We start from the raw sequence: 18,938 nt of genomic DNA, 5'->3' as shown, positions 1-18,938 counted from the left end.
CAGCCAGACCCCCCCGGGCACGGGGCCGGAACCACCGTGCCCCGGCACAACCCCCGCCTGCTGCGGGAACAGGGAGGGGGAGAGACAGGGAAGAGGGGAAGGGAAAGAGAGAAGAAGATGCTGCCCCAGCACCCACTGGGTGCTTGACTGGGTCCCTGGGCTGAGGGGAGGGAGGGGACCTCCTGCAACGCCCCCAGACAGAGCCAGCGACGTCCCAATGGCCCCGGGATCCGCATGGAGATGTGGGACACGACGGCTCTCCGGAACACGAGGGCTCCCCCGGACTCAAGGGTTCCCCAGGATTTGGGGACTCTCCAGGACCCGAAAGCTCCCCAGGTCATGAGGGGTCCCCAGAACTCGTTGGGGCCTTCAGGTCATGAGGGCTCCCCAGGCCTGAGGGATCTCCAGGACACGAGGGCTCCCCAGGATTCAAAGGCTCCCCAGGACTCAAGAGCTCCCCAGAATGTGAGGGGAATTTGAGCCCCTCTGAGGCCCTTGGAGCTGAGAGAGCAGCTCCCCTCGCCCAGCCCCAGCACCCCGGGCACAGGATCAGTGCTTCTTCGCTGATACCACCTAATATCCCCAGGCCTGAGCTCACCCCAGGGGCACTCACACATCCCCAGGCTGCCTCCAGGCCCCTCTGCTCCTCTTTCCACACCTCTCCAGGGAAAGCTCCTGCAGTAGCAGCATTCCCAGTGCAGCCACCTCCCAGCAGGAGCTCCCAGCTCCCGCCAGGAACAGCCCCAAATCCACGGCTGAGCAGAGCCTGACCCCTGAGCTGGGTTGTCACAACCCCAGCAGGACACGCGGAGAGGTGTGCCTGGAATTCAGCCCCTTCCCAGAGCCCAGAGACACGTTCTGGCTGCCCTGGGGTGGGACACAAGGTGCCCCAGGGCGCCCTGAGAGCACCGGGACGGGGGGCTGGGTCACAGCAATTAACAGAGGCTGCTAACGAGGGGACAGACCCAGATCGGGGAGAGAAAAGGTGGGAAAAAGAAGGTGGGAAAGAAAAGGAGTTCGTACCACGGCTTCATCCTCCACGTCAGGCTGAGGTGGGACAGACAGAGAGCACAGTCAGTTAGGACACACGGACAGGGGACAGCGGGACAGGAGAGCAGCTCACAGACAGACACGGACAGCAGCACGGACAGTGGGACAGGAGAGCAGCTCACAGACAGACACGGACAGCAGCACGGACAGCGGGACAGGAGAGCAGCTCACAGACACGGACAGCGGGACAGGAGAGCAGCTCACAGACAGACACGGACACCAGCATGGACAGCAGGACAGGAGAGGAGCTCACAGACAGACACGGACACCAGCACAGACAGCAGGACAGGAGAGGAGCTCACAGACAGACACGGACACCAGCACAGACAGCAGGACAGGAGAGGAGCTCACAGACAGACACGGACAGCAGCACGGACAGCGGGACAGGAGAGGAGCTCACAGACAGACACGGACAGCAGCACGGACAGCGGGACAGGAGAGGAGCTCACAGACAGACACGGGCAGCGGGACAGAAGAGCAGCTCACAGACAGACACGGACAGTGGGACAGGAGAGCAGCTCACAGACAGACACGGACAGTGGGACAGGAGAGCAGCTCACAGACAGACACGGACAGCAGCACGGACAGCGGGACAGGAGAGCAGCTCACAGACAGACACGGACAGCAGCACGGACAGCGGGACAGGAGAGGAGCTCACAGACAGACACGGACAGCAGCACGGACAGCGGGACAGGAGAGGAGCTCACAGACAGACACGGACACCAGCACGGACAGCGGGACAGGAGAGGAGCTCACAGACAGACACGGACAGCAGCACGGACAGCGGGACAGGAGAGCAGCTCACAGACAGACACGGACAGCAGCACGGACAGCGGGACAGGAGAGCAGCTCACAGACACGGACAGCAAAAGGGACAGCAGGACAGGAGCCCAGACAGACACGGAGTGAAAGCAACGCCTACGGCACCAGGAGGACCACTAGACACGGCAGGAGAGCAGGAAAAGCACGGAAAGGGAAGTGCCACCAAACTGTCCCCCCTGTCACCCAGCGCCCGTTCCCACGGCACAGAGCCACCCTGCCCCAGCTGGGGGCACGGATCTGTGCCAAGCTCAGCGAGCCATGGTGGCAGGAGGAGCCGTCCTGCTCCAGCAGCCGCTCCTGGTCCCGCCGGGAGCAGCCGGATCCGGGCAGATCCCACGGGAAGGGACTGCAAACCCGGGTGGGTGCCTGGCATGGCCGTGGGACGGGCACAGCCCTGGGACGGGCAGCACCTCACTCCGCTCCCTGGGGCACTCGCTCAGGCCTGGCTCCATCCCTGTCCCGCAAACACCCGGAACACTGCGGGCTCTCCTGGGATCGGCATCGCGCTGGGCGCCGGAGGGAGCCCCAAGCCTGCGGCAGCTCCAGCAGCACCTGCCCCAAATCCCGCTGTGACACGGGGTCAGGGAGCCCCCTCGGGGCCGGGGCACAGCGGGGAGGAAACCCCGGTCTGGGGACACCAGTGCCCCATGGAGCTGTCCCAGTGCCCCACGGAGCTGCCCCAGTGCCCTGCGCTGCTGTCCCAGTGCCCCGTGCTGCTGTCCCAGTGCCCTGCGCTGCTGCCCCAGTGCCCCATGGAGCTGCCCCAGTGCCCCACAGTGCTGTCCCAGTGCCCCGCGCTGCTGTCCCAGTGCCCCATGGAGCTGCCCCAGTGCCCTGCGCTGCTGTCCCAGTGCCCCGTGCTGCTGTCCCAGTGCCCTGCGCTGCTGCCCCAGTGCCCCATGGAGCTGCCCCAGTGCCCCACAGTGCTGTCCCAGTGCCCTGCGCTGCTGCCCCAGTGCCCCGCGCTGCTGCCCCAGTGCCCCATGGAGCTGCCCCAGTGCCCCACAGTGCTGTCCCAGTGCCCCATGGAGCTGTCCCACTGCCCCTCGCTGCTGTCCCAGTGCCCCATGGAGCTGTCCCAGTGCCCTGCGCTGCTGTCCCAGTGCCCCGTGCTGCTGTCCCAGTGCCCCATGGAGCTGTCCCAGTGCCCCACAGTGCTGTCCCAGTGCCCTGCGCTGCTGTCCCAGTGCCCCATGGAGCCGTCCCAGTGCCCCATGGAGCTGTCCCAGTGCCCCATGGAGCTGTCCCAGTGCCCCACAGTGCTGTCCCAGTGCCCCACAGTGCTGTCCCAGTGCCTCGCACTGCTGTCCCAGTGCCCCATGGAGCCGTCCCAGTGCCCCACAGTGCTGTCCCAGTGCCCCACAGTGCTGTCCCAGTGCCCCATGGAGCTGTCCCAGTGCCCTGCGCTGCTGTCCCAGTGCCCCATGGAGCTGTCCCAGTGCCCCGTGCTGCTGTCCCAGTGCCCCGTGCTGCTGTCCCAGTGCCCCACAGTGCTGTCCCAGTGCCCCGTGCTGCTGTCCCAGTGCCCCGTGCTGCTGTCCCAGTGCCCCATGGAGCTGCCCCAGTGCCCCATGGAGCTGCCCCAGTGCCCCGTGCTGCTGTCCCAGTGCCCCATGGAGCTGTCCCAGTGCCCCATGGAGCTGTCCCAGTGCCCCGCAGTGCTGTCCCAGTGCCCCGCAGTGCTGTCCCAGTGCCCCATGGAGCTGTCCCAGTGCCCCGTGCTGCTGGCCCAGTGCCCTGTGGTGCTGTCCCAGCCTGGCCAAGGCTCCCCCATCGGATCAGCCCGGCTGTGGGATCATTCTTGGCACTCCGTGCTGGGGGAAGAGGAGCTCAGCTGAGGGGATGGCACATGGGGACACAAGCACACACCCACAGTGACACTGCAGGGGCCAGCAGGGCACGAGAGCTCCAGGGCACAGCGCTGCTGTCCCCAGCCTCCTGCCGGGGCATCCAGCTGGGCTTTCCCTCTCTGCCATCCCCAAGGAGCCTCCCAGCTCCATGTGCTGAGCCCAGCTGGCCCCGAGCAGGGCAGGCTGGAGGGGGCTCTGAGGGGACAGCGGGGGGGTTGGTGGCCTCAGCTCCAGGAGAAGCTGCAGCTCCTGAGGCCCCCAGGCACGGGTACAGGACCCAGCACAGACACGGGCACAGGACCCAGCACAGGCACGGGCACAGGACCCAGCACAGGCACGGGCACAGGACCCAGCACAGACACGGGCACAGGACCCAGCACAGACACGGGCACAGGACCCAGCACAGACACGGGCACAGGACCCAGCACAGACACGGGCACAGGACCCAGCACAGACACGGGCACAGGACCCAGCACAGACACGGACACAGGACCCAGCACAGACACGGGCACAGGACCCAGCACAGACACGGGCACAGGACCCAGCACAGACACGGGCACAGGACCCAGCACAGACACGGACACAGGACCCAGCACAGACACGGGCACAGGACCCAGCACAGACATGGGCACAGGACCCAGCACAGGCACGGGTACAGGACCCAGCACAGACACGGACACAGGACCCAGCACAGACACGGACACAGGACCCAGCACAGGCACGGGCACAGGACCCAGCACAGACACGGGCACAGGACCCAGCACAGGCACGGGCACAGGACCCAGCACAGACACGGACACAGGACCCAGCACAGACACGGACACAGGACCCAGCACAGGCACGGACACAGGACCCAGCACAGGCACGGGCACAGGACCCAGCACAGACACGGGCACAGGACCCAGCACAGGCACGGACACAGGACCCAGCACAGGCACGGGCACAGGACCCAGCACAGACACGGACACAGGACCCAGCACAGGCACGGACACAGGACCCAGCACAGACACGGGCACAGGACCCAGCACAGACACGGGCACAGCACCAGGCCAGTGCCCTGAGGACAGCTCCAGGCTGCTGTCCTGGCCCCGCTGGCCCGTGTCCCTGCAGCTGTCCCAGCCCCACTCTCACAGATGGCCCGTGAGCACTGGGCTCTGGAGCAGCTCTCCACAGGGCGATCCCACAGGGCTGAGCGCAGAGCCGGAGTCCGGGAGTGCCAGGGAGCAGGGAATGTTTGCATGGATCGAGCAGCACCCATGTGAGCTGCTGGTCTCCCTCCCAAGGCAGCAGGAGCCAGGACATGGAAGCCGCAGCACGAGCTCCTTGGCTCATTGAGGATCCGAGTGGGATTTGTGCCTGGAAGCACTCGGGAAGGCAGCGGGGCACGGAGCCAGGCGCTGCCCACGGGTCCCCCTCGGCTCTGCCAGCACAGGGAGCAGGACTCGGCTGAGCTCTGAGGGGCCAGGGACAGCGGGACACCCACCTGCGCTCCCCCCGTGATGGGGATGGTGCAGGTCAGCAGGTTCCCGATGACGTTCTCCAGGGACACGCTCAGCCCGTCCACGTAGATGGTGTAGATCAGCCCCAGGCTGTTCTGGAGAGGGGAGCAGAGCAGGGATGAGCAGGGCCAGGAGCTGGGGACACTCCCAGGGCTCATCCCTGGCCACAAACGCACCCTGGGAATGCCGCTCCAGGCCTTCCCCATCCACAGGAGTGGGATATTCCAGCCAGGAGCACATCCCCGTCCCTGCACTGACCCCACGGAGCAGAGGACGTGTCCCCAAGGCCAGGGATCCAGGGAACAGCACCGAGGGCCTTCCCAAAGCTCCACGAGCAGAGGTGACCAGGGCAGCCGGGCTGCTCCAGCTCCCAGCACTCCCAGTCCCACACAACCCCCAGGGAAGGGATGGCAGCAGATCTTTCCCCAGCGAGGGCTGGCTGAGATGCCCAAAATGTGGGCGATGGCCTTGCCAGCACACCTGGACTCTGGTCAGCCCTGGGTGGTCCCTGTGGGCCCCTTCCCACACAGCCAGCCTGTTCCAACTGGGAACCAACAGCAGCCCCGGCTCAGAGGGAGTCTGGGGGCACCAGCACAGGGCTGGGAATGAGGAATTGGAGGAATTTGTCTTCCAGGCACCCTCAGGGTGTTGTTTTCAAACCATCTGCCCATGGCAGCGAGGAAAAAGGAAAACACAAATACTGGGATTTGGAGAGCAGGGCCAGGGAGGCTCTGGAACGCTGGAATAATGAGGGAAGAACAAGATAAACCCCTGCCCCACTGGAATAACAAGGAAGAGCAGGATAAACCCCTGCCCCACTGGAATAACGAGGGAAGAGCAGGATAAACCCCTGCCCCACTGGAATAACAGGGAAGAGCAGGATAAACCCCTGCCCACTGGAATAACGAGGGAAGAGCAGGATAAACCCCTGCCCCAATGGAATAACAGGGAAGAGCAGGATAAACCCCTGCCCAGTGGAATAACGAGGGAAGAGCAGGATAAACCCCTGCCCACTGGAATAACGAGGGAAGAGCAGGATAAACCCCTGCCCCACTGGAATAACAGGGAAGAGCAGGATAAACCCCTGCCCACTGGAGTAACAGGGAAGAGCAGGATAAACCCCTGCCCCACTGGAATAACAGGGAAGAGCAGGATAAACCCCTGCCTGCTGGAATAACAGGGAAGATGAAACTCAGACTCTTGGACTAAACTCAAACCACTAAGGACTGGACTAAGGAGCTGGGAACTGTTTCTGTGCAGTCCCAGGGGAGCAGCTGGCAGGACATGTCTGTCTCTGAAACAAGTGAGGTGACCCCTGTCCCCTGGAGTCGCCCCAGCTTTTGCCTGCCAGGACCCCGCTCTGCTCTCCCAGGCTCAGGAAAACAAACAGATCCTGTATTTCAGAGAATTCCCACTCCACAGAAGGCCAGGGATGCCTCCCACTGTGCCAGGCTGCTCCAGCCCCAATGTCCAGCCTGGCCTTGGCCACTGCCAGGGATCCAGGGGCAGCCCCAGCTGCTCTGGGCACCCTGGGCCAGGGCCTGCCCACCCTCCCAGCCAGCAATTCCCAATTCCCAATCTCCCATCCAGCCCTGCCCTCTGGCACTGGGAAGCCATTCCCTGGCTCCTGGCCCTCCAGGCCTTGGCCCCAGTCCCTCTGCAGCTCTCCTGGAGCCCCTTCAGGCCCTGCAAGGGGCTCGCAGCTCTCCCTGCAGCCCTCACTTCTCCAGGCTGGACACTCCCAGCCCCATCCCCATGGATACAATCTGTCCAGCTCCCAGCCCCAGCCCTCTCAAGTCCTTCCCAGGCACACAAAGCAGCACCTTTGGAGCCAGCACAGCTGGCACAGACAATGCTCCCAGGAACGGGCTGTTCCTTGCAGTTTTCCCTGAGTGGGGCTGGCAGCTGCTCCGTGTCCTGCAGCCGTTCGGGATCAGCGGCAGCTGCTGACCCCGCAGCTCCGGGGTGCCAAGGGCAGGATGGGGCCAGGCTCCCACGGGGGCTGTGCCAGTGTGTTCCCACTGCCACAGCCAGGAAGGCTTTCCCAGCACAGCGCCCCTCTCCCCCGAGCACGAAGGCTGTCCCCATCCCCAACTCACCCGGAACACCTCGGCGTGGTCCAGCCGCGACACCAGCACCAGGCTCTTGGGGGCAAAGAGCTGGGCAGGCTGCACGGGGGCCTCCTCCTCCTCCTCCTCCTCCTCCTCCTCACCATTCCTGGCGTGGCTCTGGGGCTGGGGAGACACAAACCAGCGCGGGCTGGGGGTTACAGGGTGCCCTTCCCTCTCCCAAGCTCCCGGTGCCAGCGTCCGGATTCCCCAGGCCCAGGGAAGGCAGAACCCCTGGCCAGAGCTAAATCCAGCTGGGTGCTTCCCTATTAGCACTGCTGACCACCCTTCCCACCCATCCATGGATTCCTGTGGCACAGGGAAGGCAGAACTCCTGGCCAGAGCTAAATCCAGCTGGGTGCTTCCCTATCAGCACTGCTGACCACCCTTCCTACCCATCCATGGATTCCTGTGGCACAGGGAAGGCAGAACCCCTGGCCAGAGCTGAACCCAGCCGGATCCTTCCCTGCCAGCCCCGTCCCCGTGTCCCCAGGTCCCTGTGTCCCCGGTACCTGCGGGCTCTCCACGGCCTCCCAGAAGGTGAAGCAGGCGCAGTAGTGCCGCTCCGAGTTGATGTCGGTCAGCACGGCCACGAAGAAGGTTGGGGGGTTCCTCTCGGGGAAGAGCTGCCACCCGCTGGGCTGGCAGAACTGCGGAGGGACGGCAGCGGGCTCGGGGGGCTGCCAGCCCTCACCCCACACCGGGCAATCCCAACCCGACCCCCAGTCCCACGTGGCCCGTGGGGAAGGGCAGCTCCACAGTCCGGGAGCAGGGAGAGCACGGGACAGAGCCCCCCAGGCTCCTGGAACCTCCCAACCCCGCTGGACCGGCTCTGGGAATTCCCAAACCCCCTCCTGTCCGCAGGGACAACAGGAGCTGCCTGGAGAACCCCAAACTGGGAGGAATTGTGAGGGGAAAGCCCGGCTGGGCTGGGCTGAGGCTCCTGGCACCGACACCCCCAGGATCAATGGGGTTTGCACAGCCCCCCACGGCACTGAGACCCCAAACTCTGCACCAAGACCCCCAGGCTCTGCACAGCCCCCCAAACCCTGCACACCCCCAGCCTGCCGTGTGCCAGACATCCCACGCCAGCACCACCCGGAGCCCAGAAGGAAAGGGGACACGTGGGACACGGCTCTGGAGTGGCTCCAGGAGGTGGCACCACTCCCCCGGGACAAACACCGGCCCGGCTGTGCCATCATCACCGCACCAGCTGCTGGCACTGCCCAAAGCCCCGCCCAGGGCCGGGGTAATTCCAGCCGGTGGCCCCAGGACTCCCCTGGCTTGCCGGGTCTCAGGGGGCTTTTCTTTATTTCCTCAGGGCTGCATTTGGCTGCTGGGGAGCTGTGGAAAATTCCCGAGGCGCGGGGCAGCCTGGCTCCTCACCGGGCTCGCTGAGGACATGGGGAATTCAGCACATCCCGGGACGAGAACGAGGTACCAGGACCGGGCACGCACAGGAATCCTGCTCCAGCTCCCTCAGGAATCCAAGGTGGTTTCCCAGCTGTCCACCACTCCCCGTGCTCACAGTGCCCACGGATCCCCCTCTCCTGCCCGGGAGGAGCCCACGGGACAGGAGCTCAGCCTTGTCCGGATCCTCGGGATGGCAGCAGGAGGGAGGGGAGGAAAAAGCACCCCAGGAGCTGCATCCCAGATTCTGTGTCCCTGAAAAGTGGCAACCGGGGCCTCTCCATCCCGGTGCCTCCTGCCCGGGTCCCGGCTGGAGCTCAGGGGAAGGTTTGGCTCAGCAGAACATCGGGATGAGCACACGGTGTCACTGTCCCGGTGCCACTGTCCCTGTGTGGGAGTTCCCCTCACTGCTCCCAGCCCCACACAGAGCTCTCCAGAGAGATCTCCTGGCACTGCGGGAATGAGGAGCCCAGAGCACGCGGAGCTGCTGGGGAACAGATCAGGGAATCCTGGAATGGTTGGGTGGGAAGGGACCTCAGAGCCCCTCCAGTGCCAGCCCTGCCATGGCAGGGACACCTCCCACTGTGCCAGGCTGCTCCAGCCCCAATGTCCAGCCTGGCCTTGGCCACTGCCAGGGATCCAGGGGCAGCCACAGCTGCTCTGGGAATTCCATTCCAGCCCCTCCCCACCCTCCCAGCCAGGAATTTCTTCCCAAGATCCCATCTAAATCTCCCCTCTTTTAGTTTAAAACCATCCCCCTTGTCCCGGCTCCCAGCCAGCATTCCCAAGTGTCACATCCCAGACAGGGATGCGCTCCAGGACCGTGGTGTCACCCTTCCCTGTGGGGACAGGAGCAGTGGGAGGCCTTGGACACCCACCAAGCCAGCTGGGAATTCTCCCCAAGCTGTGGGATATGGAGTCAGCTTCCTAAAAATGGCACCTGCTGAGAGGATGGGTCACCTCAAACCAGCAGGTGACACCTGGATCAGGTGACGCCGTGGGAGCACACGGAAATGCCGGAGTCGCTCCCAGCCCAGCCTGAGCTCACTCAATCCCACCCGGATAACTCATCCAGCAGGAGCCCCATGACATCACCCCCCCTGCCCCACCTCACCCAGATCCTCCAGGAAGGAAAACCACGGGAATGGGCACAGCTGGCAGGGGCAGGACAGGTGTCCCCGGGGTCAGCCCGACCTGACCGATGGTGGCACCCGGCGCTCGGCCACCCTGAGGTGCCACAGGTGAAGGGAGGCAAAGCCACAGATCCCCACGGATAGAGCAGGATCATGAAATTGCTTGGGTTGGAAAAACCCCTCGGAGCCCATCCAGTCCAACCGTTCCCAGCTCTGCCAAGGCCACCACTGCCCGTGTCCCCAAGTGCCACATCCACAGGGCTTTGAAGTCCCTGCAGGGATGGGCACTCCAGACCTCCCTGGGCAGCTGGGCCAGGGCTCCACAGCCCTTTCCAGGAGGAATTTCCCCCATCTCCACCCCGAGCTTCCCTCAGGCCGTTCCCTCTCTCCTGTCCCTGTTCCCTGGGAGCAGAGCCCGACCCCCCCGGCTGCCCCCTCCTCCCTCACCAGTTCTTCCCCAGTTACTCCACAGCCTTTCCCAAGGATTCACTTGGTGAGGATCCCGCCCGTGATGTCCCAAGCCATGTTCCTGGGCATTTATTTTTCCTGCTGATCCCACCCAGGGGGCAGCGCGGGGGTGCCTCTCCTCCCTCTGGAGTGTTCCCAAAACAGCCGCCAGCTCCGAGGGCTCGGCTACGGCTGCCGCCCCCGGATCCGCCCTGCCGGGAGAGGTCTGGGCATTGGCATGGCCAGGCTGGACACGGGCTGGGAGCAGCTTGGGACAGTGGGAGGTGTCCCTGCCATGGCAGGGCTGGCACTGGAGGGGCTCTGAGGTCCCTTCCCACCCAAACCAGTCTGGAATTCCATGGGCACGCCAGGTGAGGCTCAGCCACCAGTGCCCAAACACAACCAGCAGTGTTCCCATCCTCTGGCAGTGGAGACCCCCAGCCTGTCTCAACCCCTCCTGTCCCAACAATCCCCTTCAGTCGGGGCTGGACACAGCGATTTCCTACAGACACCTCTGACCTGGCCCCCGGAGCAAACCTTGGACACAGCTGTGCTCACCTCATCAAGGAATCCTGGAATGGCTGGGTGGGAGGGACCTCAGAGCCCCTCCAGTGCCAGCCCTGCCATGGCAGGGACACCTCCCACTGTGCCAGGCTGCTCCAGCCCCAATGTCCAGCCTGGCCTTGGCCACTGCCAGGGATCCAGGGGCAGCCACAGCTGCTCTGGGCACCCTGGGCCAGGGCCTCACCACCCTCCCAGCCAGCAATTCCCAATTCCCAATCTCCCATCCAGCCCTGCCCTCTGGCACTGGGAAGCCATTCCCTGGCTCCTGGCCCTCCAGTCCCTCTGCAGCTCTCCTGGAGCCCCTTTAGGCCCTGGAAGCTGCTGGATGTCCAGGAATGCTGGCAGAGGTGAAGCAGGTCTGGACACATCCAGCAGGTGCCAAAACCATCCCAGAGCTGCCCCAGGACACGGAAAATCCCAGACCGAGACCTGTGCGATCATGGCATGGAAGGACACAAGGCCTCAGTGCCAAGGAAGGATCCAAAAGGGAGAGTGGGAATGGCCCTGAGCCTCACTGGAGCACAGAGAGCCCCCGGATTTCCAGGAATCTCCACTCCCATCCCTCCTTGTGCAGCCGATCCCACCGGGATCCCTGTGTTCCAGCAGTGACCCAGCTGCTCCCTGGGACTGCCCTCCCCAGGCAGGGCACAGCTCTGGCAGGCAGGGAGAGGCTCCCACAGCGATTTATCCGCATCCCGTGCCTGTCCCCACAGGAGCTCCATCCATTACAACGAGACATTCCCGTTGGGAATTGCTGCCAGACACTGCGCACGGCCAGGAGCTCCAAACCCCATCTCCCTGCACACCCCAGGAACCCTTTTTTCCCCCAAAAGCTGTCAGGAGGATCAGCCCTGACTGCAGTGTCACACGCCCCCCAGCCCCAGGATGGGCTCCCGCGGATTTTCGGGGCTGCCTTGGGATCAGCCCCGCGCGCTGCTCCCCCGGGACACCCTCACAGCTTGTTGGAAGCCCTGGAGCCACCCCTGGCCCCCAACAGGACAGGGCTCCAACTGTTTAAATTCCAGGGATTTTTTGGCTGGACAGTTTGACCCTTGGGGAAAAAAGCAGCTTTGCTCCTGCTTGGGACAGTTCCCAAGTCCCTGCAGACACCAGGAAACTCGGAGCAGAAAAATAAAAATAACGTTGTGTTTTTGCCTCGGATGAAACAGCCCGGAAAGGTCCCAAATTGTGCTGGAATTTCAGGGAACACGCGATGGGAAGAGGAGCTGGACACTGCCAGTCCCACTGACAATGGGAAGAGGAGCCAGGGGCTCCAGTGACCCCAGTGATGATGGGCAGGGACACCTCCCACTGTGCCAGGCTGCTCCAGCCCCAAAGTCCAGCCTGGCCTTGGCCACTGCCAGGGATCCAGGGGCAGCCCCAGCTGCTCTGGGAATTCTATCCCAGCCCCTCCCCACCCTCCCAGCCAGGAATTCCTACCCCATATCCCATCTAAAGTTTTTCCAGCCCTGGCACAGCTGCCCACGGCAGGGGTGGAGTCCCCATCCCTGCAGGGATTTCAAAGCCCTGTGGATGTGGCACTTGGGGACATGGGCAGCAGTGGCCTTGGCACCACTGAGTGCACTCAGAGGGATTTTCCAACCCAAATAAATCCGTGATTCCACGAACTCCAGGGGCAAGGGAGCAGCTTCCAGAGGGGGTCTGGCGGTCTGTCCCAGCCCACCCTTGTCCCTGGGAATGGAGCTCCAGCCCCTCCCTCAGGGCCCTCAGAGCTCCAGGGCAGGGACTGGGAAGAGCTTCCACTCCAGTTCCGCAATGAGGGGAACAATGCCACTGTCCTGGATTAGCTGGAGCAGGTCTGGAGGATCGCCACAGCAGCACATCCCAGAATGACCCACTCCGAGCTGGCCCCAGAGCTCTCCCGAGAGCCAGTGACCGTGTCCAGAGGGCTGGGAGGATCCAGCCAGGGCAGGGCACCGGGAAAGGCCTGGCCACGCTCCTGAGGGGCTGTGGACACCAAGGCTGCATCCACGGCTCCTCCAGGAGCCATTCCAGCATCCCAGCAGCTGATCCCGGAAAAGGAGGGGTAGCAGAGGCCGGGACAGGAGCCAGCACGGCGGATCCCACCGTGTCTCGAGAGTTCTGGAGCTGGAGCTGCATCCAGGGCAGGTGGGAACCGCTCCCTCACGGCCCCCCAGTCACACCCTGTGGGACATGTCCCGGTGTCCCCCTGGTGTCCCCGGGGCAGCCACTCACCAGCTCGATGCCCTGTGGGAAGGGGTTGTCCTCCCAGTCCTTCTCCGGGAAGCGCTGCAGGATCTGTCCCTGCCCATCCCCGCTCCCTGCGGAGACAAGACAGGATTAGAGGGCAGCAGGTACCCCCCACCCCACCTCGGGAATGCCAGGCTGGAACAACACCGGGATGCTCCAGCTCTCCAGGGACAGGGCAGCGCAGGAGAGAGCCCGGCCCTTGCACAGGCTCAGCAGCACTGCCCGCTCCGGCAGGGAACAGCGGGGATTCCAAGCTCCCAGAGCCTTATCGGGAGGTGGGAACGGCCCTGGAGCAGCAGCTCCGGTCCCACTCCAGCCAGAACCTCCTTCCTTGTGATGCCAACACGGACAGCACCCCCGATCCGAGCTGCCATTCCCTGCTCCTCATCTCCCTGCTGCCTTTTCCCCACACAATCCTGCCCCGGGATTTGCTTTCGGGTTCCCAACAGCTCCTGCTTCCCTGGGGCTTTATGGAGCACTGGCAGCACTCCAAACCCTCACCTGCCCCCCAGCCCACACCACTCCAGACCCTAAATCCTTGAGTTTCCCGATAGAGCTGGCCTGGACAGCAGGGCAGGGGGGAATTCCGGGAGCAGCCGGCTCTGGGCCAGCCTGAGGTGCTGGTGGAACCAACTGCTCCTGTCACAGCCCCTGCCAGGCTGCCCACGTCCTTCCAGAGACACAGCCGCTCACAGATCCAGCTGGGAATCACAAATCCCGAGGATTCTGGCCCAGCCACGAGGGCAGGCAGCCCCGGGACAGGGAGAGGGGGGATATTCCAGCCCCTCCGGAGCTGCTGAGGGATTATTGCATCTCCAGGGGACCACCCGGGGCATCTCCCATCCCGGCTGGCTTTGGGAGCCGGGTCCTGGCCATGGAATGGGGCTGGGAAAGCAGGAGGAGCACCAGGGAAGGGCTATTTTGGGAAGCCAGCCATGTCCCCAGGGCCCTGCTGACCGCCCGGTAGCCACAGCTGGATTTAGCAGGACCAGGAGAGGGAAAGGCAAAGGGGCCATTTATAGCCCCAGGCCCAAAATGGAAAGGTCGGAGCCAAACTGGGCACAGAATACCCACAGGGACTGGGTTAACAGGGATTGTGTCAACCAGATCCTGCCTGGCCACGTGCTCCCACACCACAGCCCTGCTCCCACAGCCCTGCTCCATCACCACATCCCTCTGGAGGCACCCCTGGCTCCGAGAGCTCCCAGCCCTGGCAAAGGCTGCCTGCTCCCAGTGCCCGGGGCCTGGCTCAAGCTCCAGACAGGAAAATCCCTTGAGATCCACACGTCAGGATTACGGCTCCAATGGCTCCAAGCTGTGCCCTCCCCATCCAGCCCTGCCATGGCTCCACTGGAACATCCTCAGTTAAAGAGAAACCAATACAAGATCAGGGAATCCTGGAATGGTTTGGGTGGGATGGGACCTCAGAGCCCCTCCAGTGCCAGCCCTGCCATGGCAGGGACACCTCCCACTGTGCCAGGCTGCTCCAGCCCCAATGTCCAGCCTGGCCTTGGCCACTGCCAGGGATCCAGGGGCAGCCCCAGCTGCTCTGGGCACCCTGGGCCAGGGCCTGCCCACCCTCCCAGCCAGCAATTCCCAATTCCCAATCTCCCATCCAGCCCTGCCCTCTGGCACTGGGAAGCCATTCCCTGGCTCCTGTCCCTCCATGCCTTGGCCCCAGTCCCTCTGCAGCTCTCCTGGAGCCCCTTCAGGCCCTGCAAGGGGCTCTCAGCTCTCCCTGCAGCTTCTCCTCTCCAGGTGAGCACCCCCAGCTCTCCCAGCCTGGCTCCAGAGCAGAGGGGCTCCAGCCCTGGAGCAGCTCCGGGGCCTCTCTGGGCTCTCTCCAGCAGCTCCAGGTCCTGCTGCTGTGTCCCCAGGGCTGGGGCAGCTCTGCAGGTGGGGTCTCACCTGAGGGGGCACAGGGGCAGAATCCCCCCTCCCCTGCTGCCCACTGGGATCAGCCCAGCGCTGGGGGGGTCTCAGGCTCATCATCCTCAACACAAACAAAAATCATTCCAAGGGCTGTTGAGAACAATGGGAATCTTGACTCCCAGGGTTTTCCCAGAGTCAGGAGCTGCCACTCTGCAGCCAGCTGCGGGCAGGTACATCCTGATTTAGGGACTGTCCCCACCAGCCTGACTCGGGAACCCTGGACACCCCCGGCACTTCCCTCAGCTGCTCCTCGGGCAGCCCGGGCCCAGCTTTCCCACTTCCCACCATTCAGCTCCATATCGGGCCGTGGGATCGGCGCGTCCCTTCCTGCCCGGGAGAGCTGGACCTGCCCCATCCATTCTCCTGCCATCCCAGCTGAGATTCCTGGGAAAGCAGGAGATTCCTGGGAAAACACGTGTGCCTGTGAACCTCGGCCTCCCTGCAGCTGCTGCGCTGCTCCTTCCTTCCTGCTGCTCCTGCGGGGCTGGGGGACACCTGGGGGAGCCCGGCCCCTCCCCGGCTGCGCTGGCAAGGGCACGGGATGTTGTTGTGACACAGGAAATTCTAAATAAGCCCAGGGTTAAACACTGAGCTGAGCCACGGCACAGGATGACCCCGGCTGGGAGCGCCGGCACGCCGGGACACTGCCGGACACTGCCGGGAACGGCCGCTGCTCCGGACAGGGGTCATGGACACACGAGCGCCGTCCCTCGCTCCCAGCGTCCCCGAAATGATGGGACAAGAGGAGCTGGGCCTGAGCACTGCGCAGAGACCCAGCCAGGCGTCCGCCTCCCCGGCCTGGAGTGCTCCCAGACCCTGCAGGAGGTGCCCAGCGTCCCTGGAAAATCCCTGGTGGGTTCACAGCAGGGGCACGGCAGCCCCAGTCCATCCCAGCCCCAGAGCCAGGGAAGCCACGGGGTCAGGACAGGGAACCGGCCTTGCAGCGGCTCCTGCAGCCCTTCCCTGAGGAGCTGGGTGCAATGGAGAGAGGGGAGAAGGGAATTTTCACAGGGATTTTAGGCAAAGGAGCTTATTTGGAACAAGCCCTGTGCCACCCCTCACACCCAACACCCTCTGCTGAGGGTGACCAAGAGCACAGGGAGGTGTTTCACCACCAGCACGGGACCACTGGAAAGGGTCAGTCCAGCCAGTCCCAAGGAAAGGATCCTCTGCAGGCCTGGACACGACTCCCACACCCCTGAACCTCAGAAATTCGGGATGAAATCATCCAGGGGAACACAAAGCTCAGACAACACAGCGCTGGAGCTGGCACAGGTCACCCGGAGCGGCTGTGGCTGCCCCTGGATCCCTGGCAGTGGCCAAGGCCAGGCTGGACATTGGGGCTGGAGCAGCCTGGCACAGTGGGAGGTGTCCAGGAAACTGGATGAGCCTTAAGGTCCTTCCCACCCAGACCATTCCACAATTCCACGTCCTCCCCACAGGAACCAGAGCTGCTCCAGCCCTCCTTCCCCCCCGGCTCCAACCTGGACGTCATGTCCAGCCAGGAGAGAGTGTGGAACCACTTTAAAAACATTCAGTTACTTCAGGTATCTCAAATTATTCCAGAAATGTTCATTTCACACCATCCATGATTCTCCAGCTCCCCCCAGCTTCGGGGGCAGCTTCATCCCTGCCTGCAAGTGTCAGCTGAGGCTTCCGAGAGCTCCTTGCTGCAGGAATTATTTATAAACTCAGCTGCTTTCAAGCAACAGAAAACCCTTGGTGCTCCAAAGCCCTGCCTGGAGTCCCCGAGGTGGCTCCTGCACAGGCAGGGACAGACCAGGCACGAGGCCACACAACCTGCCAGGACCTGGAGCTGCTGCCAAGGGCCCTCGGAGCCGAGCGCTGATCCCAGCCCAGCCCGGAGCTGCTCCAGCACGGAGCGAGTCAGGCCCAGCCCCAGCATGGAGCAGGGCACCAACGGGGCTCCTGGAACGAGGCAGGATCCACGTATCCCTGTGGCAGCATCAAACAGGGATTGGGAAATGGCCTGCAAGGCCTGGGAGCGATTGCATCAACCAACACCAACCAACGCCAACCAACACCAACCAACGCCAACCAAGGTGGCGGGAGCGGTGCCAGCGATCCCTGCCCCACCCCTGGAAACACTGCAGGCCAGGCTGGACATTGGGGCTGGAGCAGCCTGGCACAGTGGGAGGTGTCCCTGCCATGGCAGGGCTGGCACTGGAGGGGCTCTGAGCTCCCTTCCCACCCAGCCATTCCAGGATTCCCAGGTGTGTCTCACCAACCTGAGCACAGCCAGCCCATCCCTCACCCCTCTGTTCACCGGGAATCATCACCTGAGTGGGGAGCTGGGATATTCCAGCCCTGGCCATCAGCTCCTCCCTCCCGGAGAGCAGGAGCAGGGCACGGACAGGGATTGAGCCATCCCATCCCATCCCATCCCATCCCATCCCATCCCATCCCATCCCGGCCCTGCAGCCCCCCGCCCCCAAGCCCACCCAGAACAACACCCGAGTGTCTGCTCCGGGGACAAAGGGGCCTCTGTTCCCTGTGACGTGTTCCCGCCGGGGGGACGGAGAATGGCTTTTCTATGGAGGGAACAAAGGGGCCGTGTGTGGGGCTGGGGGTGGCCCCGCTGCTCCGGCCACCGCCAGGAAAGCCCACCCGGCCCAGGGCGAGCACACGGTCCCTGTCTCCGCTCCTGGCCACCGGCAGCCACCAGCATGGGATGGGACAGCCCTGTCCCCACCAGCACCAACGGTGGGCGCTGGCAGCTCCCTGTGCCAGCCACAGCAGCTCCCAGAATCCCTGAGGCTGGAAAAGCCCTCCCAGCCCATCCAGTCCCAGCTCTGCCCCATCCCCACCTTGGCCCCAGCCCAGAGCCCTCAGTGCCACCTCCAGGAATTCCTTGGACACCTGCAGGGATGGGCACTCCAAACGCCCCTGGGCAATGCAATCCCTGTTCCAGTGCTGGACAATCCTTTCCACGGAGAAATTCTCCCTGAAGTGGCACCTACTGGACCCCCAGTGTCCCCTCCACCTGTCCCCAGGGCCACACCCCTCCTGTGGCACGGCCGCTGTGCCCCCTGAACGGGACAAGAGAATGAAAAGACCCAAGGAATAATATCCCACTCGTGGTTCTCTCTCCACCTTACAGTGAAACTCCACAGGACAGGGAGCTCGGGAAGGACAAAGCCCTTCCCAGACAGCAGGAACCTGCAGGAGCAGGGTGACAGGGACACCTCTGGCTCTGCCAGCGGGATTTGGGGCAAAAGTCTCCACAAAGTCACACCCGGAACAGCAATTCCTGTCCTGAGTGCAGCTAAAAAAAGGGAAAAACTTCGGAAAAAGCACCTCATTCCATGTTTATGGTCACCTCGGTGATGTCTGAGGATGTGCTTGACCCGCTGGACACAGGGAAGATAAGGATCACCCAGGGACGATAAGGATCACCCACAGCTTGGGACACGGAGCTGGGCGACAAAGCAAACTGTCTGCATGCAATTCCAGGCTGGAAAAGCCCCATCCAGCCATGGAATGCAAACCCCTGCACCCCAGGGCCACTCGCTCCCAGTTACAACATCCGGGAGCGGCATCAGGGGGACGTCACTGCCCGGCCGGAGCGGGGTGCTGGGACTGGGGGCATTCCCAGCACTGCACTTCCACGGAGCACGGCTCCCATTCCCAATGGATTTCAGGGAATCATGGCTTTGGGAGGCTCTGGATGAGCCAAACAGGCTATTTGTAGGGAGCTGAAATAAGGGAGGTGACGGAGGGGCCAGCGCTGCGGCCCCTCACCCTGGCTCAGTCCTGTCCTGGGAGGTCATCATTCCTCAAACCTCTCCCTAACCCCTCTCAGCCTCAGCAGAAGTGTTGGAGAGAGCCATCTCCCGCTGGATGCAGCCCGGGGGCAGCGCCAGGTGCCCT

At 63.7% G+C, this 18,938-nt stretch overlaps 1 protein-coding gene across 6 annotated transcripts in view; it reads right to left on the bottom strand.

Annotated features, from left to right (window-relative positions):
• The window catches only part of SBF1 (SET binding factor 1), a 66,669-nt gene that overhangs the window by 26,869 nt on the left and 20,862 nt on the right, over positions 1-18,938 (bottom strand). For 3 of the 6 annotated variants that reach the window (XM_032105845.1, XM_032105846.1, XM_032105843.1), the window contains exons 2-6: positions 13,101-13,186; positions 7,842-7,979; positions 7,321-7,455; positions 5,206-5,316; positions 1,024-1,047 (exon numbers count right to left, since the gene is read on the bottom strand). In XM_032105845.1, the coding sequence (XP_031961736.1) occupies positions 1,024-1,047; positions 5,206-5,316; positions 7,321-7,455; positions 7,842-7,979; positions 13,101-13,186 (494 nt within the window). The remainder of the gene's footprint in view (positions 1-1,023; positions 1,048-5,205; positions 5,317-7,320; positions 7,456-7,841; positions 7,980-13,100; positions 13,187-18,938) is intronic. The other 3 variants (XM_032105844.1, XM_032105848.1, XM_032105847.1) reach the window with 1 other exon arrangement.

This window comes from Corvus moneduloides, chromosome 4, assembly GCF_009650955.1.
Source record: "Corvus moneduloides isolate bCorMon1 chromosome 4, bCorMon1.pri, whole genome shotgun sequence".
Lineage (NCBI taxonomy): Eukaryota > Metazoa > Chordata > Aves > Passeriformes > Corvidae > Corvus > Corvus moneduloides.
This window is presented reverse-complemented; position numbering and strand designations above follow the sequence as displayed.